This window comes from Leuciscus leuciscus (assembly GCF_965113295.1).
Source record: "Leuciscus leuciscus genome assembly, chromosome: 20".
NCBI classification, from domain to species: domain Eukaryota; kingdom Metazoa; phylum Chordata; class Actinopteri; order Cypriniformes; family Leuciscidae; genus Leuciscus; species Leuciscus leuciscus.
Window position 1 is genome coordinate 22233865 of NC_138744.1, and position 24124 is coordinate 22257988.

The 24124-nt window shown below is 38.0% G+C and overlaps 2 protein-coding genes across 8 annotated transcripts in view; one reads left to right on the forward strand and one right to left on the reverse strand.

Moving 5' to 3' along the window:
* Positions 1-16065, reverse strand: part of stk31 (serine/threonine kinase 31) — a 62216-nt gene extending 46151 nt beyond the window's left edge. Inside the window, exon 1 of the mRNA XM_082150522.1 lies at positions 13258-16065. The gene's annotated coding sequence lies outside the window, so the exon portion shown is untranslated. The remainder of the gene's footprint in view (positions 1-13257) is intronic.
* LOC309484135 (uncharacterized protein) lies at positions 74-23384 on the forward strand. 7 transcript variants are annotated; one of them, XM_082150364.1, is made up of 8 exons: positions 74-381; positions 12027-12095; positions 17392-17475; positions 17749-17840; positions 18772-19137; positions 20879-21223; positions 21555-21729; positions 22053-23384. In XM_082150364.1, the coding sequence occupies exons 1-8, from the start codon at positions 185-187 to the stop codon at positions 22324-22326; spliced, it is 1602 nt and encodes a 533-aa protein (XP_082006490.1). In that variant the 5' UTR covers positions 74-184; the 3' UTR covers positions 22327-23384. The 7 variants fall into 7 exon arrangements, with proteins under 7 accessions (XP_082006490.1, XP_082006494.1, XP_082006495.1 ...); XM_082150365.1 differs by lacking the exon at positions 74-381 and adding an exon at positions 10500-10958; XM_082150368.1 differs by lacking the exon at positions 12027-12095 and having other exon boundaries at positions 79-381.
* Positions 23385-24124: the final 740 nt, after the last annotated feature.

Below are 24124 nucleotides of genomic sequence, written 5' to 3' on the forward strand. Positions count from 1 at the left end.
TCGCTTGTATTGGTCGCCCCGCCCACGCTATGGTCTCGTGAATATTCATGATAGCTCCACCCATTGTAACCAAATATATTGTAACAACCCCAACGGCACTGCACACGTACACGCCCCCCATCCAGGATCCGGCTAGCTATAAGAAAAAGGTAACGTTAGATATTGAGTTCTTCAAACTTTCGTCATGGCTGAACCGGTAAAAAAGAAGAAGAAAGTTAGGAAAGCTTTGTTGGAGGACCAAAGAAAGAGGAAACGGCAGACTGACCGAGCAAGGAGTCAGACTCGAGTAAATATCGGACCGGCTTTTTCAGAATGGCGAGAACTGAGAGAAACCGAAGCCTGCAAATCCGATGCTGACCTGGCCTTCTTGCTGTTGCACTTGTAAGTATCTTTGGAATAAACTGTGTTTAATTGGAAGGTACCCCTTTTCCATCAGCAAGAACCGGGTGCTAGTTCAGAGCCAGAACTATTGCCAGTTCGGAGTTGGTTCGACTGACGAGCTTTCTAAAAACCGGTTTGCCTATTTGTATTTCTTGTAACTTAATTGTGACCTCAGGATGTTTGCTATTGTCTGTAAAGGTTTTTATTATGATCGCTGTCTGTTACGGGCTTACTAGTTCGCTAGATACTGTAACTTAGATGTTAGCATTGTCATTAGCAAACACGTTTGTTTTCTGTAGTTGTTTGGCCGTTCCTCTGTCGGTTTTATTTGTGTAACTTAGTTCGCCAATAAATCGAGATCAAATCATGCTTTCGTTTAGCTTGTCGTCTGCCTCAGAATGAGTAAATATTGCATGTTATCGTGCTGACTTGACATATAATGCAGAAACCGGCACGAGAGTTGCTAGCTAGCCTGAGTAACGTTAGCCTATTCTGAGTATCATACATACTTCAGTGGACATGGCTCCGTGCGTTCGCCGGCTACTCTGAAAACAAATGCACGTGACCGGAGGGGGGAGAGTTGCCAATGAGTTTACGACAGTTTTCTCAAATATCTATTCCGAAACTGTAGGGGGAGCTCTAAAAAGAAACCTGCGAAGAAATTGCCAAAACTACTTGAGCGCAGCTTTAACACTAAACTGCCTGTAATGTAAGCCACTGGTACCCCTTTTCCATCAGCAAGAACCGGGTGCTAGTTCAGAGCCAGAGCTATTGCCAGTTCGGAGTTGGTTCGACTGACGAGCTTTCTAAAAACCGGTTTGCCTTTCCACAGGCCAGAGCACCACCCACCACAGAGCCTGATCTTACGTCACTGTATACATCTCATGTTGCCCAGCAACGCTAGCGCGGCAGCGCCAAACACAAACAGACCAGGCTTCTCGCAGACTGACCGGCGCATGAAATCAAAGCACTGCGAAAGCGATCCAAAAGCACAAGGAGTCGTATGCTCTCCAAACATTCCCGCAGCTCCGAGCCACCTCGAACAAGCCTTCCATCAACAATGGCGGTCATTGCGTTACTATTGATGCTCATGGCTTTGCGAACCTACGCCATCCAAACACGGCGAATCCAACGCGTTCGTGCTGCTCGCCGTAACTTGCATGGACGGAGATTACAATCGAGCTGCTATTAACTTGATTAGCCGCTATTTAAAAATGGCGGTCACAAGTTTCTGTCATAGACCGTGAAAGAAAGGTTTCTGTTCGTGTTGTTGGTCACGGTAACCCCGCCCCCTGCCCCTGACACTTCTTACTTCTAGACCAGCAATGTTTTGGTGCTACTTAAGAACCACTTTTCCTGGTTCAGAGCTGGTGCTTTGGGTGTCGAAAGACAAAGAACTGATTTGAAACCAGGCTCTGGCTCTGAACCAGCACTCCAACTGCCTTGGTGGAAAAGGGGTATGGGAGACCAGAGATGGTTGTCCCTACTGTTTTCTTAAAAAGCTAGTTAAGGGTATAGCGGAGGATTTTCTTTTTCCGGGTGGGTAGCCTATACTATTGGTCCACCTAAGTCTGGTGATATGTTTACGTAAGGCCGTCGTACGTGCTCGTCCCTAGGTAGTTTTTGCTTTCTGCGCATGCGCACTTTCAGGTGTATTATGTGTGATGAGTTACGGTTTCAGCCATTCCTTTGAAAATGGCTGAGGGTCGAAAGAGAAAAAAAGTATACGAAGTGTATGATAAGAAGAGAAAGGCCGCAGAATATAGAAACAAGACCAGAGTGATTTTGGGTGAATATTTCACACGCTGGCGTGCGCTAAAAGCACAGGTTGGGCTTCCCACTGATGCCGCAGTCGCGAAGATTCTACTAGACAGGTAAAGTTTGGCATGCTATTTGGAGAAATCCATTTAAAATCACTGCTAGTAAAAGTTAATGTAAGCTATGATTAGCGATGCTAGCCCTGACACAAGTCATGCACCGCGTAGACACGGTAAACATCTCAATTTGTCTAAAGTAGCCTTATGACCAAATGGTAAATGGTATCACGCTGAAATGTTCTAAATCCTTGTGTGTTCATTTTTGATAATTCCAATGTGTTCACCATAGTATTTATTACACAAATGCAACAAGCTACTTCTCCATTGCAGATCATATCTTGAGTCCTCAATCGATCAGTATAATAAGTAAATAAAAACACGGAAGGGCATTTGACATTTTGTCTTGCATGAATGTTTTTGAGTTAGTTTATAATTTGCAACATAATTGTGCCATGCCAACAGCAACTTGTAAACAGAGCGTGCACGAGGAGAACTAGGCTAGTGAATGCTCTCTCGTGCACACGTTTAATAGGCGTTCCCTCTCGGGAGCAGATAGTCTGTTGCGCATGTGCATTTTTTTAAAAAATTGGAGAGGGCGGGTCTTTTCTAAAATTCGGAAAGATCCTCCGCTAGTAAAATGTACTAATGACAGTAAAATGACATTTTGAAGTAAAATGACATTTCTTCCAAAATTATGTTTTAATTGTATTTTTTTCGTGCCGTGACCGTGGGAGTGGGAACATGTGTGATATAAACCTAACTAAACCATCTCATTCTATGAGGAGCAGCCTAGCCTAAGAAGCCTCAGAAGGACTGGTCTAGGATGCAGCCTTTCATTTGAGAAACACCCCGTAGCTGCATCCCAATTAAAGGTGCAGTGTGTAAAATTTATGAGGATCTATTGTCAGAAATGCATTATAATATACATAACTATGTTTTGAGTGGTGTATAAATACCTTACAAAATGAACCATTACATTTTTATTACCTTAGAATGAGCCATTTCTATATACATACATTTTTTTTGACTGGGGGCCTGTTTCAGAAAGGAGGTTCAACCAACTCTGAGTTAAAACTTGAACTCTGAATTGACCTGTAACCCTGAGATGGGAAACTCTGAGTTTTCGGTTACAGAACAGCTAAATGAGTTGGTTCAATCTACTCTGAGTTGACTGACTCTGAGTTAAGCGCGTGCACCACAACTATAAAAAGCCATTATCAGTGGAGCGCAGATATTATGAGTCACCATGGCAACAGCGCCAGACAAAAAGAGGTCTGCATATTTCTCACCAGCAGAACTGGATGTGCTTCTGCAAGTATATGGAGAGTACGAACACATATTATTATTATTATTATTATTATTATTATTTAAATATCGGCTGCAGCAGCGAAGTACAGAGAGTTAGCTAGGGAGAAAATAGTTGCTTGAGTCAATGCTACGTTTACATTTTAATTAATGTTATACAGTGTTGGGTGTAATTAATTACCAAGTAATCTAAATACTGTAATTTAATTAAAGGGATTACTCTTAATTCTTCTGTAATTTAAAGTAAAATCTGATTTGCATTAGACTATAGAACAATTTTGTATATTTAACATGCATTTTAAAAAGGTATATTTTTAACGTAACCTTCTCCCTCTAAACACTTTGGTCAATTCAAGAATAATTCATGCAATTGTATATTGTTTATTTGAAAGCATTAAAAGTGCAGTTTCTTGTCTCTCCTTGTAATGTTCAAGTGGTTGAGGTTGATTTGGGATTTAGTAATTAGTAATAAGTAGACCAATACTCTCTAAAGATAGTCATTATTACATTAATCTAATTATCCTGTTGTCATTTGTAGTTAGTAATACAAGTAACTTACCCAACTGTTATAATATCAGAGGTGAAACTGGGAGAACAGTATGTTATTCAACCTAATTTTAATTTTCATGTAGGGGCAATCCTGCAGGTATTAAAAGAACATGGCAGCAGCTGAAAATTAAATATAAAAACATAATTCAATCAGGTAAGGCTGAGGGAATTCCTGGAGGGACTTTAGAGCCAGTCACTCCCGAAGATCCAAGGGCCTTCATAAAATGTAAGAGGTTTACATATGTGTTATTTTTTATACAGGCTATTTTTGATATTTCCATTTATTTTACTTGGGGGTTAGGTTTTTTGTTGGTCCCAACCGATTCTGGTGGTAATATCTGTCTTTTGGAGCCTCCTGTCCCAACAGAACCCCAGGCAGTTGTAAGTAGCCTACTCAATACACCAGAAATGATGACAAATAGTGTTATAAAGTTTACTCAACCACAGAGAGGCCTACAGAGGTAATGTTAATATTATGTGTGTACACATCAAACAATCTACACATTCAGATTTTTTCACATTTTTATGTGGATTAGCCTATAGAATCTAAGTTTAAATCTAAGTACAAACGGGTATTCTTATCTCTCCCTCCGCCCCCAGAGTGTGGAAGAACAACAGGAGGACGGTCCATCAACTTCTGGTGCACAGATGAACACAGTTCAGTGATTTCCAGTAAATGCCACAGTTTAATTCTGTAGAATTTGTTTAGAACTACATTATGTAACTCTAATCTACTACTGTATTTTCAGTTGCCAGTTAAGGAGTTATATAGACTTAATCTTATACATTTTTTTTTGAAAAAAACAGCAGTAAAAATAGCAATATTTTATTTATTAATAAAATATTAATTTTATTTATAAAAATGTACTGAAAGAATGAAAGCGGTGTTTAAAAAAGGGGAGGAGACCGAAATAAACTCTGGGTTTACCGAGGAAAACCTGCTCCTGACCAGCTTAGGTTCACAGAGTAAGTTACCATGGTAACTGACTCAGAGTATAAGTTACCTCTCTTTCAGAAACGGGCTTGACTTACTCTGCTTTCTCAGGTTTGACATACCTCCCATTCTGAAACAGAAAACCCAGAGTTTCCCTCATTTCAGGGTTAACATACTCAGAGTTTTCACTTAACCTCCTTTCTGAAACAGGCCCCTGATAAAGAAAATATAAATAAATAAAGAAGTAAATAAAAATACATTCGAGTAGATAATAAATAACAAAATAAAAGGCTAGGGGTTTTCAGCAAGTTTAAGATCCTCTATCAAAGTAGATAAGATTTAGGCATTCTTTTTCTTCATTCATTTTAACGTTAAGAAGTTATTACACAGTTCCTTATGAAAAACATAAAAGTTTGGAAGTGTTTTCAGGAATCTATTCTTGTGTAAAAAGAATTTTCCAAGAATAATAAATGTGTTAACTGCCAAGTCATGCGTTTCATCTTTCATAAACATACCAAATATTATACTTTCCTTTGTTAATACAGGCAAATCTTCAAAGTTAGGAAATAACCAGTAATGCAAATCCTCCCAAAAGGCACAGGCAAATTTACAATCGTAAAACAGATGTTCTGTTGTTTCAATCTGATGAACACAAAAAGAGCAACTGTTAACATCAAGACCAAATAGACATCTTAAAACTTCTCTAGATGGATACACTCCATTAAGAATTTTAAAATGCACTTTCTTTGCTTTTGGTGCAACTGGAAATGTAAGATATTTTGTTCTTAAAATCTTAACTTCAACTGGAAAATATTGGAAACTTAGGAAGACAGGGGGCTACATAACTTTTGAGATAAGTTGAAAAACATCTGAATTATAGATTGTGGGGTTGCTTTTTATCATACTGTTTTCTGTCGAATAAATTAAAAAGTGAACAGAAAGTCTCAAAAGACATAACTCGGGTATTATCTAATAAGTATGTATGCATCACACACCATATTCCTTTCTCCCACCAATTTTCGTCAAAAAAGATTTATTCCTAAATACCACATATCTATAATTCCACAAAGGGATGCTGTGGGGACTGAAATTATGCGTATATCATTTTCCAGTAAAGTAAAACCAGTTGATGGAACGAGTTTTTTAAGGTCATAATCACATCTAAGGAGAAGATTGACGCCTCCTAATTTCATAAAGATTTGACCGTGGATATGAAACCAAAAACTTTTTTCATTTTTCAAAATCCGTTTTAATAGTACCATTAATACATTCAATGTCGATTGCTTTTAGCCCTTCTTCATACTCTTTTACCAAAATTCCTTTTCTAATGTAGTGTGTTTTTCTTTTCCAGACAAAATTGAAGTTAGCTTGATTTATAGATTTGATTGCTTTCTAAGGAAATGAGATTGAGTAAACTGGGTAGATGAGTCTAGAAATGCATTCCATTTTTGTAAGAAAAATTCGGCTAATAATATAAATGTCTTGAGACCACAAATTCAAATAAGATTTACACTTCTCTAGATTATTCCAGATGTTGAGGTAATTAAGTGAGGTATTATCCTTTGTAATGTGTATACCTGTTTAACAGCATCTTTAACAGGAATGTTATAAAAGGTTGACAGAGTAAAGTTATGAATTGGTAATAATTAACTTTTTTTCAGATTTAATTTTAAAGGTACACTGTGTAGTTTTTTAAGTATTAGCTAAAAATCAATGTCTTTATTCATAAATATTTCCTCATTGGTGTAAAATTAACAGACAAGGAGATCAGTGAGAGGCGCTTGTCACTGCCCCGGCAAATTTGAAAGGCTGCACTGCACGGTACTTCATAATGCAGGAGCATACTTTTGCAGAGACACAGGAGAAGAAATCCTTGTCGCCAAAAAAGCTAAAAAAATAATTTAAAAGGAAACGTGACCGGTGAATTAAAAAAATAAGGGTAAATATCGGATATCTGCCCAGGTGGAAAGAGCAAATGAAGGAGAAAGACTTTGAAAGGGACGCTAAAGTTGCCTGCTTTCTTCTCGACAGGCAAGTCAATGTTATGGTCTAAATTACAAGCTTTTTTTCATTGCTTGGTTGTGTAATTCATTATATAGGCAGCATAACAGTAGAACATATAGTTAAACTCGATGAAGTGCTATTGGAAGACATGTTGTCATAGCTTCTTGGTACATAACGGCTACCGTAGTTGCAACACAAATTTGAAAAAGCGAGGCGCTAAAGAGCACTATTCGTTTGAATGTAAAATACAATTTCACCGCTAGATGGAAGAAATACCTACACAGTGTACCTTTAAACCAGACGCCCTACAGAAAAGCTCTAGCTTATAGTTTGGAGAATTCTTGGAACTTGCTCAATGTTTTTCATGAATATGGTTGTGTCATCAACCAATTGACTGTCTCTCTGAAATTCCAGTTTTTAATTTGTTTGCATAAATTTGAGTTCAAATTTTATAGTCATTATTAAGCAGAGTTATGGGTCTAAGGTTGTCTATTAATTTAGGATTTTTCCCAGGTTTGGGAATGAGAGTGATAATCCCTTACATAATAGTTGGAAGAATGCAGGATTCAGATATTTCTTTAGACATGAAAAATAAGGTATTTAATATACTTAATCAGATCAATGAAAGCATCGCCATATGTGAGTGAATAAGAGGAGGAATACAGTTTACTGTAGAAATTGTACATTTCCTTAGAAATCTTATCAGGATCTTTTTATTTTTATTTGTATTGAACAATTATTCATGTACAAACAATGTGGCAATATTAGTAAATCTTTACATTAGAACATACAGAACAGGTGCACTAAAAAACCCACAAATACAACAGGAAATCATCATAATAGTAGTAAAAAATAAAATTAAAGGGGCTGGGGTTTTTCTTGTAAATCATATTCTTCTATGATGGAAAAAAGATTCATTGCATTTTTCTTTTTTTGAGGGCTTTTGTATAAGAAACAAATTCACCATGAAATGCACAGAACATTGGCTTCACCTTCAGATACTTAGATTTGTGTACATAAAATTTTCCAAGCATGAGGATATTGTTAACCAGGAAGTTATCTTTGTTATTGTTCATTATTAAGTCCATAAATGTCATTTGCAGTGAAGTCTTCAAGGTGAGGTATCTTTGGGTAAAGCCAGTCATAAATATCAGACCATAAGGCCTCCACATACATAGAGTGGAAAAACAGATGCTCCATGGTTTCAGTATCATCACAAAATAAACATTTATTTGAGTCAAATCTAAGTCGTAAATATTCACTCGATGGATATATCCCATTTAACATTTTTAAATTAATGTATTTAACTTTGGGAGGTAAAGGGAATTTTAAATATTTGGTTCTATGTAAATGGTATCTTTTGAGAAATTGTTAAATTGAGTTTCTATAAGCTACTATAGGATAAGAAATGTTGTTGAATCTATTTCTAACAATTTAGTTTGAAAGTTGGCTTCCTTTAAAATCACAGCCTTCAACTGAAAGTGTGGGGAGATGGGATCATGGAGACTGAATAAGAGAGCATTTCTTTAATTAGTCAGACAACAGAATTAGGGATGGCTTTAGTAATAGATTCAAATTTGGTCCGATTGCAAATGAGATTATATTTTAAACAAAAAAAAATGATGTTCTATCTATTCACCGCGGGTCCCCCTTACACGTTAAAGTCCTAAAAACATGTTGTTCCTCGTTATTTTGAACTGAAGAAATTGTCACCCTCTCCAAGACGCATTGTCTGATTCGTGAACGAACTGATTCTTTTCAATGAACCATGTTAAATCGGTTTGGGAATTGCACCGAATGATTCATTCACGAATTGGACTGATCTGATTGCATCTGTTCTCGGGGCAACAACAACTCGCGGATTCAAATGATCCGGTCAGAGCAAGTCTCCAGTCAACAATTCAATGAATTCATAAGTCTGATTCAAAATGAGTTAAGTGCAGGAGATCCTCGGAGCTTGAGCGTGCGCACGTCTGATGGTACCTCCTAATTTTAGGATTTATTATGGTAAATGAAAATCATATTTTGGTAACTACTGTAAATCTGCTGTAAAAGGGCGAGCTGTTTAAGGCCATCGCATGTAACACTTGAATGCGGACATTGTGTATCACCATCTCAACGGGGTAGGTTTTAGGTGAAAAACTAAATGAAACAATAAAATAATGCAAATGAATGCCCATGCATCTTCCCCACTGCTGTAGCAGTTTCAAATGATATAAAACTATTAGTTTTCATGGCATTCTTCTTAAAATGTTATGCATTTTGTTATATGTGACGTCTATTTTTATATTGTTCGTCAACACGCATTTTGAACAGAGAAAGCTGGAATGAAGACCATCTCTCTAGAAAATTGTCTTTCTCTCCTATGTCTTGACACGTATAAAAAACAAATAAGAGATCTCTTGGCAAAATAACCGGTGTCCGGTACCGTGAATTAAACGAATACGGGGAAAAAGCTTAATTTCCAAGTCTACATTTGCACACATGAAGTATCAGAAACCTAAATTGATATTTTAATATATTTAATGTTTTGATTGTGTGACAAATTTTGGTTATAAAATAAAACCGTTATTTACAGATCAATACATATATGTACAGTATCTGCATCCACTAATCTTCTTACTGACTAGTGTTGGCTACTTGACAATTCATAATAATACTTCATAATGATGTCAGACCCAGCAACACCCCCACCCCATCCCCCATGTATTTTTAGCAGTAGGATTATATAAAATATAGTATAAAATTATACATTTAAAATTATACAAGTCAAGTGACCTTTATTTACATAGCGCTTTTTACAATACAGATTGTTTCAAAGCAGCTTTACAGTGATAACAGGAAATGAATGCAACAAAGATTGTTTTGGCTGTACAGCAGATCTAGTAGAAAGTTATTAGGAAGTTCAGCGTTGATTTCTTTCCTTTTAAAAATCATTAGTTATTCATTTAGGGGCTGTTTACACGACAACGTTTTCAACTGAAAACAGAAAACTTTTTATGGATTCTGGCTGTTTATTTACACGACAACGCCTTTTTGGTGGGCTGAGAATGCAAACTTTTAAGTGCAAGTTTATGAAAATTAATTTTTCGAAAACGATACCGTTCCATTACCGTCCTCTCTGTGTAAACTTCAAAAACGCGAATCTGTAAAAACGGTGAAGCCATGCACATGAGTATTACATTTATAGTCTATTGGCATGCACGTTTGAATGGTGACAGAATGGAGAAAAAAAAAGCTAGAAACCAGGCTCTGTCTGGGGGCCAGTTTAATAATCCAAAATAAACGTTCATCGATCAGTACTTTTTACTTTTAATACTTAAGAACATTAAAAATCAAGTACTTTTGTAGTTTTTTTTTTTTTTGGCCCACTCTGAATGAACTTTTCTGAGATCAGAATGCAAACAAAATAAATAATCTATAACAACCTTATCTTTAAGTGTTTTTTTTAACAGCAAACAGAAACACTTAAAAGAGAAATATCAGGTCAGAACACAAACAAAATAAATAAACATTATAAAAACAACAAATAACCCTCGTTCTATTCTTATTTTTTTTTATTACTTAAAAGTATAGTGGAGGATTTTCTTTTTCCGGGTGGATCATCAAGACTATTGGTCCTCCTAATTGTCAATCATTCTGGTGATATGTTTACGTAAGGCCGTCGTACGTGCTCGTCCCTAGGTAGTTTTCGCTTTCTGCGCATGCGCACTTTCAGGTGTATATGTTTGGTGAGCTACGGTTTCAGCCATTAATTGAAGCTCGCCGTTCTCACCGGGTTTTTTCAAAATGTCTGAGGGTCGCAAGAGAAAAAGTGTCTACGAATTGTATGACAAGAAGAGAAAGGCCTCTGAAGAAAGAAACAAGACCAGAGTGTTTTTGGGAGAATATTTCACACCCTGGCGTGCGCTAAAAGCACAGGTTGGGCTTCCCACTGATGCCTCAGTCGCGAAGTTTCTACTCGACAGGTAAAGTTTGGCATGCTATTTGGAGAAATCCATTTAAAATCACTGCTAGTAAAAGTTAATGTAAGCTATGATTAGCGATGCTAGCCGTCTCTCGTGCACACGTTTAATAGGCGTTCCCTCTCAGGAGCAGGTAGAGTGCAACACTCTTGGACTAACACTCACACACACAGAGTACACACAAGTAATAATTGCATGTGCATTTTTTCAAAAAGTGGAGAGGGCGGTTCTTTTCTAAAATTCGGGAAAATCCTCCACTATACCTTTAATATATACCATTCTATTTGGTCAGGCAGCCATTGCGGTTATTACTGCAGTTATCCCTCAGCTGGTCTTTGGAGTGTGAATTTATGCTCTATGATGAAAACAGCCTGTGTGCATCAGCACATACTGTAACTTTGATTGTGTACACGCAGATTTGTGTTTGTGATGCACCTCATAAATTATTCCTCCACAGAGGTTTTTTTGCCACTCTGTTATCTTTATGATCATATTGTTTCCTTTAGAATAATAATTGGGTTTTCTGTGAGATCAAAGTGAATGATCTAAGATTATGAATTATGAATGTGCCTTAAGACGTAACTTCATGGTGAACTGAGATGAACTACCTAGATCTTAGATGAATGCTACAGTATAAGTGGTTCTGTTCTCCAAATGATAACATAAAAAGATGCTATACTGTGTTTGCTCTAGTCTTATATTATGTATTATTGTACAGATCTCAGTTTTTTATGGCAGCAATGTTCTTAAAGTCCCTGTAAAGTCAAAATTAAGTATATGTTCTGAGTTTCACACCACAGTCGCCATTTTTCTACAGTAGCCCTAAACAGACAAACTTCTCTACAGCGCGCGTTTTGTCACTCTATTGTTTTTCTTCTTCTTCGTTGGTGTTTTTAGAGGCAACTTGCACGAAGTAGTAGTAACGAAATTTGAACAAATGGATGATCACGCTTATTTTGCACAAGAGCGTAAATCTTTGTCGGCAAAGAACAGAAAACATGATGCAGCCAGACGAAGTCGGGAAAGGCGACGGCAGAAATCCCGCATTAACATCGGTGTGGCTTTTTCCAGATGGAGGATGCTGATGCAGGAAAAATCTTTTAAAAACGACAGCGAAGTTGCCTGTTTTCTACTGGACAGGTCAGTTAGTCCAACTTTAGCAATGTTACGTTAAGTGAAAACTGTTCTTTGGTTTCTTTAGCTACAAAATGGGCATAATCACCGCGAGAAGTAACGTTTTTCCCTTTTCAATGTTGAAAAATGTCATTGGATTGTAGTTTCATGTAACAGTATCATGTAACGTTACCTATCAAGTGACCATTAATGCTTACTTTCAGAATTTGCATAAATAGTGTAACTGAGAGGAAAAACGCTGACGAACTAAACTCCTTGAGCATCGTAGCTAACTTAGCCGCTTCGCTACTCGCTAAGTTACTAACTAGCATGCAACAACAACAAAAAAGCTAAAGTCAGCGATTAAAACACTGATACAATGATGAACAAGTAACTATAATATTCTCAATAACATATCGTTTTACATAATAATTAAGTAAATATAATTTCTTATTATATCTTTGTAAAGAAACCTCGTTGCTTGACTGTCTACTCTCTGCTGTCTCGGACGTCTTCTTCTTTAGGGTTTAACGGTAGCTTGCATTCAGAAGCGTTGCACTACTGCCATCTTCCGGATTTATTTTGTATTGTCCATTACTTTTTTTTATTTATTTTTTTATCATTCCTATCCTTGTTAAAAAAAACCTGCAAAATGCTTCTTCTGCTTTGTTCGTTCTCACCACTCTAGTAAAAATTCAATTAGAGAGCTCTGTAATTGCATTCTTACTAGTAACAATTCAATTGTAGAGCTCTCAAATTTAATTCTTACTAGTAAAAATGCAATTACGACGAGTAACGCTGGGTACAATTTAAGCTAAAACGGCTTGCCATATTGTAAGTAAATCAATTATTTGTAAACGTTTTATGTTGTATGCTGATGCGCTTGCTTGTTATAGCCTGTCATTTTTTACTTGGTTGTTCATTCATCTGACATTTTGTAATGTTTACAGTACACTCAAAAACACACATGAACTTATACAGTAGGCCTATAAGCTAATTACTTGTAATTTAGCTCCAATCATGTAAAAACGTTATTAAGCCATCAAACGTGGTAAGTTACTTTATTATTATAAAGTAGGCTGACGCTTGACAAACTATCCTATTACCATCATCAGTAGTTCATCTTCGATAGCACAACATTTTAAGTTATGCAGTAGCCTAATATTTGTATGAAATCGTGAAACATTACCTGGTCAGTAGACATCTTCGGAGTCTATAGGTGCGTTCCATTCGACCATACGTGGACTGCGAAGTGGACTTCACAGGGTATTTCGCCATCTTAAGTGAGATTCCAATCCGAAGGAACGAACATGTTCAGTTCGAAGAGCATTGCTATGCAGCTGCGGGTGGGAAAGAAAACGCACGAGATGAGATCTCTACAATTATTAAGAGCACATTTATATATAGATAACTAGGGATGCACCGATACAGATACCAGTATCAGTATCGGCCCGATACTGAGTTCATGTACTCATACCAGGGAGCATTGGTAGCCTACACTTGTGTCCAGACAAAGAAACACTGACAACATAGAGTATAATGGGGATAAAAAGAAGATTGTCTATGAAGTAAATGTATCTTATTAGTGGAATATTAAATAAAATATAGTAACGCATAGCTGTGGTGCGCGAGCTGATAAGAGAAAAACACAGGAGGGGTAAAATCTCTGCGTGCGCAGCGGCACAGACGCGCGAGCGCATCCCTTTTTCACAGACGTCAGTGGAAAGTTTGTAGTTCAGTCGGATGTCAATGGCAAAGAAAGAAGAACGAGGCATGTATGATGTAGCCCCGATCACACCTAACGCGTTTTTTGCAGTGAGAGGCGCCTTTTTCAATTGTTTTCCTATGGCAGTGAGCGTTCTGCACGCTGTTTAAATGCGCCCCTGGCGCCTCGCGTTTTGTCGCCTGCTGCGCCTCGCGTTTTTGCAGTTGAAAAAAAGAGCAACTCCGAGCAGAAAAGCGCCCGACGTTCGGGCCTTCTGTTGTAGTGATGAGTTGCTTTGAACGCCCGGAGAGTGCGATGATGGAGGATGTGGTGCTCTCGCGGGGTTCCAAGAGCTTAACGACTTCACGAACCGTAACTACCACAATGTTAACAGAAAGTGAATAAAATTTGATTTTTATGTTTCCTTGACTGACAGGAAAGCTGTTTCGGTGGTTGCCTAGCAACATAAAAAAAACGCAGCGCAGCTGCTCGTTCTGTGTCTAATAAACTAATACGTTTTGATTTTTATTTGTTAGATAGGCTACGTGTTTTATAGGCTTATTATATGATTTTAAATTTGAAAGTAAAGTAAATTACAATATTTATTTAACTTATAATCTGCGCGACCCGGTTGTTGCCTTTCTTTGATGACGTTGCAGGGCATTCCAAATGAGCGATTATTGTCAGCAGTCCACTTCAACCATACCAAATACTCAGTGGCGGCGCCAGGGAGGAGCTAGGTGGTGCTGTAGCTCCCCCTATAATAGCCATAGCACCTGCCCAGCACCCCCAATAATTTTTAATATTTATATTTTAATGTAATATTGTTAAAAATAGGAATTAAATAATAATTTAAAAATCGCGAGAGGGCGCGGGCGCCGTGAGCGCTGAGCGAGCAGGAACGACGTTAGTGAGTTGTCGTCGAAAAAGATGGATAAAGCAAAAAAGCTGTCGGGGACTAAAAATAGAAAAAGAAAGAGGGAAAATGAGATGGCATGTCAATTGATGCAACAGCAGCTAAATAAGTGGATGGTGAAAGGCTACAGGTAGTATTTTGTTTTGTGTGACGTCCAGGCATGTAGGCTACTGCTGGCCATCGGGACTACCGGGAGATTCCCGGTGGGCCGACGTGCTTTTTGGGCCGATACATCTCATACTTTTATTTCTTTTTGTTTTTTGTTGCCTTAACGGCCCATTAACGACCCATTCGTTTTGTTTTGTTTAATTGGCGGCGCATGGGTTAGTGCCGGTGTAATGCATTGTCAAAAAAAGTCAGCGTTAGTTTTTTTTTCCTGGCACCCCATGAAACACGTAGATCAGCGGCCCATTGGTTATTTTCTTGATTGACACTGGGCTAGCCCAATCACATCTTTAATGTGAAGTAGAAATACTCTTTCAAGTATAAAATTAGTACAAAACTAATTATGAAAGTTCCCTTTATTTTTCAGTGCATTTGTTTTACAATATATGGCTATTACTATCATGGGATTAATATGATAACTATTATTATGTAGTAGTGTAATGTAGACTGACACTGTAACTAAAAGAGGTTTGAATTTTTCTTTGTTTAATTTGCACACTGAATATGGGTTGGAGCTTTTAATTTTTAACCCTCAAAGTGCACCAGATTGATGATTGCCAAAATTGTTGCTGCATACCCCTCTGACACTGGGTAGTTGCGTCCCTGTCTTTAGCCCTTGCGTTGAATACTTTTACATATATATACAGTATATATGCTTATAGTCGTGGAACGAGCATAGTTAATGCGGGCGTGTACGCATGTGTATACCAAGGGTGGTCCGATGCGAACTCCATAATGAAACTCCCCAAAATTCAAAGCACCTTCTCTCGTCTACGATTTCAAAGATTGTTCATTATTAATAACCTCGTTTAGATGCTGGTTATGGTTCTACAGTAAAATCCTAACAATATGAAGAGAAAAATTGGGTGTACAGCTGTTGGGTGTACAACATCTATTGGGTGTACAGCTGCAGAGAAGTTGACCAATGTAAGCTGTCCGCCGGACAGGTGGGTCTAGCAACTCTCAATAGACCTTCTAGCTGCAAAAACCTAAATTGGGTCAGGCCAATCACGTCGTGTATGGAGAAGGCGGGGGCGGGCTTAACATATGACGACAGAGTTGCGACGGCTGCCACTTGAAAACAGAATGACGGCAGTTGCTGATGGAGAACAACGGTCTTTCGAATCGGCTTTGGCCGCGACTCTGGAGGACTTGGAGTTAAGTTTTTCTTTGAGAAAAGAGCAAAGAACGGCACTTAAGTCATTCTTAAAAAAAGGAAGATGTGTTCGTCGTTTTGCCGGCCAGATTTGGCAAAAGTTGAATCTATCAACTAAGCTCCGCTGTTGGGAAAACGCTTAGGGAAAACGGTTGGTTGAAGCGCTGTCCTATTGCGTGCAGAGGGAATTTGAAAGACAGCCGTTTATCCCGCCCCTCGGAGTGAGCGTGTCTATGGTGAGTTTCCAGACCTAACATCTTGATGTAGGTCTGGCTTGCCAGGCTAGCTGAGCAGCGGTCTATGGTAGCTAGCAAAGTAGCATCAGCTCAGCAATGGAGAAAAAACAAACCGACAGCAGCATGCGGCCCCTGCTTGCCCCTACAGTCAAGGTTGGAAGAAAGAGAAAGTCTGTAGAGGAAAGAGCAGAGATTAAAAAAAAATGTGAAGAACGCCGGACTAAAAGTAGAATCAATATAGGGTCCACCATTGACCGTTGGAGGAAGCTTCAGGGAGATTTGGGACTGAAAACCGACGCTGACACGGCTGAGTTTTTGTTGAGCAGGTAACGTTAAGCATTTATTTATACTTTTATGGTGTGAGGTGTTACAGACATATCTTTTTATCAGTCCGATGTTTACTACCGGTGATCACAGCTTGACTGAGTGACGTTGTTCAGGTCGTTTCCCGGTGGGAGGGATCAGGTAGCACAGAGGGGAGGGGTGGGATGAGTTTTTTAAAACTGATTTTCAACATCGTAGACTACAGCTTTAAGCGTTGAGCATCCCCATAGCACCTGCAACAGAAAATCTCTGGAGCCGCCACTGACCATACGGTCTATGACTTCAACTGATGTACTGTGTTCAGGGAGTAGGGAATAGGGAGCAGTGAACACTGCGTAGGGACCCTGTCGAATGGAACGCGCCTTGTGTTTACATACCTCTGCGCACCCTGCTTGCGCGGACAACACACGTCATAGGCGCGTTTCAAGAGGCAAATGCGTTGCTTACTGTAATGGTCACTGAACGACAATGGCATATAAACAGCAGCCACCTTTTGTAGTCCCTCCTCAACCAACAACACTTGGCACAGGAAACAAAGGTAGGAAAAGAAAAACCGTATTAGAAGTTGCTATGACAAAAAAACGTCTGGAACATGCAAGAGCTCAAACGAGAGTTAACATCGGTGTTGCTTTTCCACGCTGGAGACAACTGCGCGACTCAAAGGGTCTGAAAACCGACGCTATGGTTGCTGTTTTTCTTTTGGAGTGGTAATATATGGTTTAACTTGTTTTTGGTGGAGTTTGCTACTGTTTTGAGCTGTTTAGCTTACGCATTTATTACCTTGTATAAAATTAACTCTTTTCTTTTTTATGTTTTCGAAGTTACGAGAAAACTGCAACATCCACACCTTCGGTGAATGGATTCTCAAGACCACCTGCAGAAGTTTCGGTTATTTTGTCCGACCGGTGAGTGAAATGTCTTTTCTTTTTTCTTTTTTTCTTGTATGAAATACTTTTCTTAATTATTTGAACCTTGTTTAAATTAATATCCTTGTAGATATTGTGTAAGGCGTCTTTGGCAAGTGAGATGCGATTTCTGGTTTCATTGCATGATAATTTGACGATTGTTTCATTGTGTTTTTCTGCTCTGGCTGTGCGCTTTTGTTTTTCAAAAAATGTATTGTGGATATATATGTAACTATTAGCAGTTTCTTCAGAGCATGTGATCTTTTGTTCTAGCAAAGGACAGGAGATGAAGTCTGACGGTTTTGGTCCTTGGAGCTCAGTTTCACTTAAACTTCAGCAAGTGCAAGAAGATGCTGATGGAAATGGCAAGTACATATTTTTCTGTGTGGCTGAATATACATTTCCGTAACAAGCACCTGCTATTGAGCAAAATGCTGATCCAGAAGACACTGGCCACGTGCTCACTTTCGTTAAATTCACCTTTTGCTGCTTAATCCTGTTCTTTACACACACAGAATTCAGTAATTAACTCTCGAAAAATGAATGTGGTGACAACCACATTTACAAAAATTCTGTGCAGTGTGTATGCAACCAAACCGAACAACTAGTTAAATATGATATTAACAAACGCGTATCAGAGACTTGTCTCTCTGCTGAATGTTAAGTGCAAGAAAACCACTGGGAAATAGGTACGAGCCTTGACTCATGTGTTACCAGATCTTGCTTGGAAAAATAGCGAACAAGAACAAGCCCATAATAAACCAAAATAAATCCAAATGCTTCATATTGAAAACGAGATAAAAATATCGCAACCCACCCCTGCCCCCTTTAATACTCCATAAACGTGATTGTTTTATGAGCCAAACCCAAACAAGTGGCACAAAATAACAAGTGAACATGGCATCACTTCAAGAGTTCGCTCTGCAAAGCAGCCTTCCAAGCATAAACTAAACATTGTTAACGGTGGTTTGGTTAAAATTGTAGAACGTGGTGAGTCTTTGTTTGCTGTAATATTACTTTTGTCTAAAATAACATACCAACTACAAGCCACCAGAACACTGCTATAGTTACCGCAGTGTCAATCATCATTATTTCTGGATTGAGTCGTGTTCCATACACACACAGAATAATAATTTAGGGGACTCACTCCCGTATTTAAATGAGGTTGACACTCCTGAAACTTTACAGTGCATATGGGCCACTTAAATGCTGGGATGATAGGTTTTATACAGTATATGAATGATTTAGCAATTAACTTTAATGAGAATCTTAACACATCTCTCTTTCCACTCCCAGATTCGTCCTCTTTCAGTGTGGACATCATACAAGTGAAGCAGGAAGTCCCAGTACAGGTGAAGCAGGAAGTCCAAGTACAGGTGAAGCAGGAAGTCCAAGTACAGGTGAAACAGGAAGTCCCGGTACAGGTGAAGCAGGAAGACCAAGTACAGGTGAAGCAGGAAGTCCAAGTACAGGTGAAACAGGAAGTCCCTGTACAGGAGAAGCATGAAGTCCCAGTACAAGTGAAGCAGGAAGACCCAGACGAGTCAGAGTTTTGGTGCATGCAGCAAGATCCAGAGATGTCTGGGGGTGTAGATGCTAGTCACCCAGTTCAACTTACTTTCAACAAATTAAAAGAAGAAACTGATCGTTACTGTGGAAATGGCAAGTAATCTGTAATATTTTTATATGAATTTAATGTTATTATGTTGATATGAAAGACTTACTGGATAATATTATGACATTTAGTTCACACATGTAGTTTGGTTCTCTTGGTCCGGTTTGTCTGGACCAAAAAAACAAACAAAATAACATTTAGTCCTGGTCCGCTTAGCGTTCACATTGGCATTTTAACACCGAACCTAAAGGCATAGGAATATGTTGATTGTTCAGCTTTTATAATGTTTATTTCGCGATGGAACATATCAAACAACCAAAACTATGCTGTGTGCCTGACTATATGCGCTCGTATGTGCGTAGCCTGCATATTATGGTATTTTGACCAGTTGAAAACTTGTGAATCGGATATTCTTGTTTAGACGTAGGTCAGATGTCCAGAAATCGGATATGTATCTTGATTTAAAACCACATTTGGAAGTGGTTCAGATCGGATGCGAATAAATACGATCTCGTAGGTATTTTTGTGTTTAACAAATTCCGATCTGTGTCAGATGTGGGTAAAAAAAAAAAAAATTTGTTATGCCATTGTAAACGCAGCTATAAATTTGTTTTTCGGACCTTTGGTTTTGTTTTCAAAGCATCATACTCCAAATGTTTTAAAGAACGAGGGAGTCCATTTTTGCTGAAGGCGAGAAGAAATGAGATATACATACTCTCTGCTTCTGTCAGTCACACTTGTCCAGAAAGTGAGTAAGAATAAAGACAAACCCACAGTTTTATCTAATCATACGGTATAAATATTGGGTCACTTTTAGTGTGATTGTGTTCATATCAGCAGAGTCAAGTACAGTCCGCATCCGAGTTCAAATAGCAGTGTTCACATCATCCAAATGAAGTTGAACCAAATTCTGACATCAATCGAACCCTGGTGCGCACCAAAAGTGCTAGTGTAAAAAGCATCCCTAAGCCTGGTTCACACGGGACGATTTTAAAATTGTCGGCCGATTTTCCGAACCTGAGAGACCCCACACACGGTGATAAAAAATCACGGGTCTAACAGTTTTGGTCGTACAGTGTATGGTGCGCAGCCACATGGCAAAATCAACACATCACACACAAACCGATTTGACTCCCGAGCATTCCCAGGTCAGACGGGAAATCTGTCTGTATGCTGAAATGCTAAATCCCTCGAGATCAAACGTGACTTCAGAATAAACAATCATGGCGGACGAAGAGGATGCGGTGGCGATAGTTTGTTTTTAACCAAAAAAAAACGTTATTGGTTATATAAACGAGTTGGTCCTCCATCTCCGACGTCCACCGGACTTTCTGGTGCGCCATGCCGCTGGCTGTTTTGATTTTGTTTCCCGGTGCTTCCTCGCCGCCTCGTCACCTCGCTTTCTGATTGGCTACACGCCACAGTCCACAGGCATTTCCTCGGGGGACACCACACACAAGGAGAAATCGGGCCAAAAAAAATCCAACATGTTGGATATCCCCGATTTGAGATCGGAGCGGTCCCGACGTCCTTCCGAACAGACGAGAGCAGTCTTAACACACCACACACGGCAGGAATATCTGATCAGATTATTTTAAGATAATTGGAGCATCCTTAAGATTGTCGGAAGGGGTGAATCGGGGCTAAAATCGGACTAATTATCTTGCCGTGTGAACCAGGCTTTAGGCATCACAATATTATAATGTACATATTAAAAATGTATATGTGTGTGTATATATTACAAATGTATTGGTACCAATTGTTCTACTGTGGAATTGTTACCTTCAGAGCATCCTGTACAAACTCTCAAAAGTGAAGATTTGAAGACTGAAGAGGCCATTGAGGAACAGAGCATGGACAGGAAGGATCACATAAAAGTCTGTTCTAATAGCATCTCAAACCAGACCACCCACATGCAGACAAATCAAGTGTCTTCCACCACCACCACTCAACTTGTCAGCACAGTTTCTGAACTGGCCATGAAGGGTCAATGTGAAAACTGTCTAATTCTTGCCAAAGTCAGAGAAGAACTCCAAATACAGATTGCAGTTCTTCAAAACCGAATTCGAGCCATTATTTGTACAAAAGTCTCCCAGCACTCAGTCTGCTCTCCACATTCTGATCTCGATTATGGTAAGAACAACTTTATCTATGCAAGCATTTTAACTATGATCACATGATTACTGTTACTTGGGGACTACAGTCTTAATCTTAGAAGGCGAGTATGACTCATTTTTATTAGATTCAATTATTTTTATAAATGAATAATTTTAATTTAACATTGGTCATTTGATCTTTTTTGGGCATACATAATTTTTATTTGTTTTCTTAATCGGCTCGTTAATATTAGCCAGAATTTTTAAATTACAACTTCCATCATTTTAATTGTAAGTATTAAAGCATTTTACATTGCCGTTATAGGGACTCTGTTAATGGACATTTTGTGTTTTTACCTTTTGTGCAGAGAAACTTCTCAAAGGCTTCCACAAGAATTGCTTGGCTAAAAATCCACTATGCAAGGCGAACGAAAACACTTCACAGAAGGTCAATCATGTGAGAGATTTCATTCTCCACATGACAAAAGGATATCCTCCAATCAAAACATTACTCTTTTTGGACAACATGGAGCGTATTAGTGAGTGAGTACAGAAATAATTTAGAATTTGTTTAAATATTAGCGTTTTATAGATTTATGATTGTGATTGAATGTTCATGTAAAAATCTTAACTCAGTGTCCAAGAACAGGAAACAGTGTTTTGTTATTGGGCTGCTAGACCACCTTGTTTATATTTAAAATGAACACAAAATTAGCATTAACCTTTCACTTGCCATCTTTAATTATCATCATATCTCAATAGTATCATCTCTAATGTTCATATTTATAAGAACAGTAAAAGGTAAAAAAAATAAAAATAATTAAATGGCCATTTAAAATGTTTAACTTGTTGAATCTTATTTTAAGGTGGGTGGTGACCCTTCAGAACGGTAACATGAATGTCAGACACTACTTACTGGATGTATTGGCCTTCCTGAAGTTTTTAAACCGAACAAGCCGTCCAATCGCTCACCTCACACGACATTCAAGGAATCGCATTTCGAGACAACTGAGACAAAAGCTAAAAAACATTAACACACTCATAAAATCCCACAAACGGGCTCTCAAGGACTCTGGAAACAATCCTTCTCCACCGAAGCGCCATGTAAACAAGAGCACTTCTGGAGTGCAGGGCATGTGATGCTGACAGTACATGTCCAGTGTAACACATTAAGATGTTGATAAAATGTTTTAATTTTATATACAAACTACTGTACATTTGATTTAAAAGTTCTTGCATTCAATTGCTGGTTAGTGTAGATTTTTATTTTTTGGAAGAGATTTAACATAGTAAATCAATTAAACATGTGTTCTCAGCCTTGCACATTGTCTTTTTTATTTTTTTATTGATGTACAGTACTGTGCAAAAGTCTTAGGCACATAAGTATTTTCACACGAAAAAAGTTTTTAAGCCAGTTATTTATATCTATATAAATGTAAATACTGTAGTGTGTCAGTAGGAAATATCAGTTTAGATTTCCAAACATTCTTTTGCTATTAATTGTAATAATCCAGTGAGATTTTTGTATGCACATGCACAAGGAGTCTGACAACAGCCGATCTGCTCCACACGGAGATCTGATCTCACCATCATTGATTCTGTCTGATTGCATGAAGAAACAGGAAAAAAACTGAGACAGACTAAATCTAGAAGAACTGTGGCAACGTCTCCAAGACACTTGAGGAAACCTTCCTACAAAGCTACCTGGAAAAACTGTAGCTTTGCAGGAAGGTTTCCTCAAGCATCTTGGAGATGTTGCCACAGTTCTTCTGGATTTAGTTTGTCTCAGTTTTTTTCTGTTTCTTCATGCAATCTCAGACAGAATCAATGATGGTGGGATCAGATCTCCGTGTGGAGCACCAGCTGCTATCAGACTCCTTGTGCATACAAAAGTCTCACTGGATTATTACAATTAATAGCAAAAGGAATGTTTGGAAATGTAAACTGATATTTCCTACAGACACTACAGCAAAAGATATAAATAACTGGCTTAACTTTTTTTTTTTCTTTTTTGAAAATACTAATGTGCCTAAGACATTTTCACAGTACTGTATATTTAGGGCAACATGTTATACAAAAATATTATATCTTATAATAATTTCCAACAACTATTATATAATAAACAATGTGATACAAATAACTTGAATAAGAATGCCTAGGCAATGTTGTTCATTTAAGTAGTTTTTATTTTTATTTTATTTTTACAATTTTGTTTGCATAATTTATTATTTCAGGAAATAGCTACGGGGAATTGTGCAATTTGGGAGTAATATAACTTGTTCATAAGTTCAGGTGCTATGAAGAATGAGCAAATGTTTGAACACGAGTAATCAGTTCTTTGTAGGAGAACTGTAGCACCTCGGGAAAGGGCTTTGATTTCCAGTGAACATTTTGTTGATTGTTTTTCCACTTCAGCTGATAATAAACCTTAAGATGTTGATTTCAAAGGAACCATTCCATTAAGAGTTGTCAGAGTCTTTCCTACCTGCATGTCAAACTAAATGTGAAACTAGTAATTAGCATAAAATGTTACTTGGGATGTTTTTTTATTTTTTTGTATTACACATTGACACAAGAACCTATTCTAGAATACCGATATGGTAACTAGAATATTCAGATGCATTTGTATTAAGATATTTTTTTAAGCCTCAATTTTGTAGTGAAGTCAATTTAGAGGGGCTGTGGAAGGCTGAAATAAATGAGAGATTTTCAGGTGCTATTGGCTAAATCCGACCACAAGGAGGTGCAAGATCTCTACAAAACCTCTACAGTATTATCTGCAGTGTCCATATAAGTCAAGTCCCATATAAAAGATTCTGGAACTGATTTCCTTTAACGTTGAAACCTTTACGGTTTCAAATGTTAAGAAATGTATAACAAAGTTTGGCATGAAATTCTTAGTAATTAAATATGATCATATTAACCATGCGACTTCATT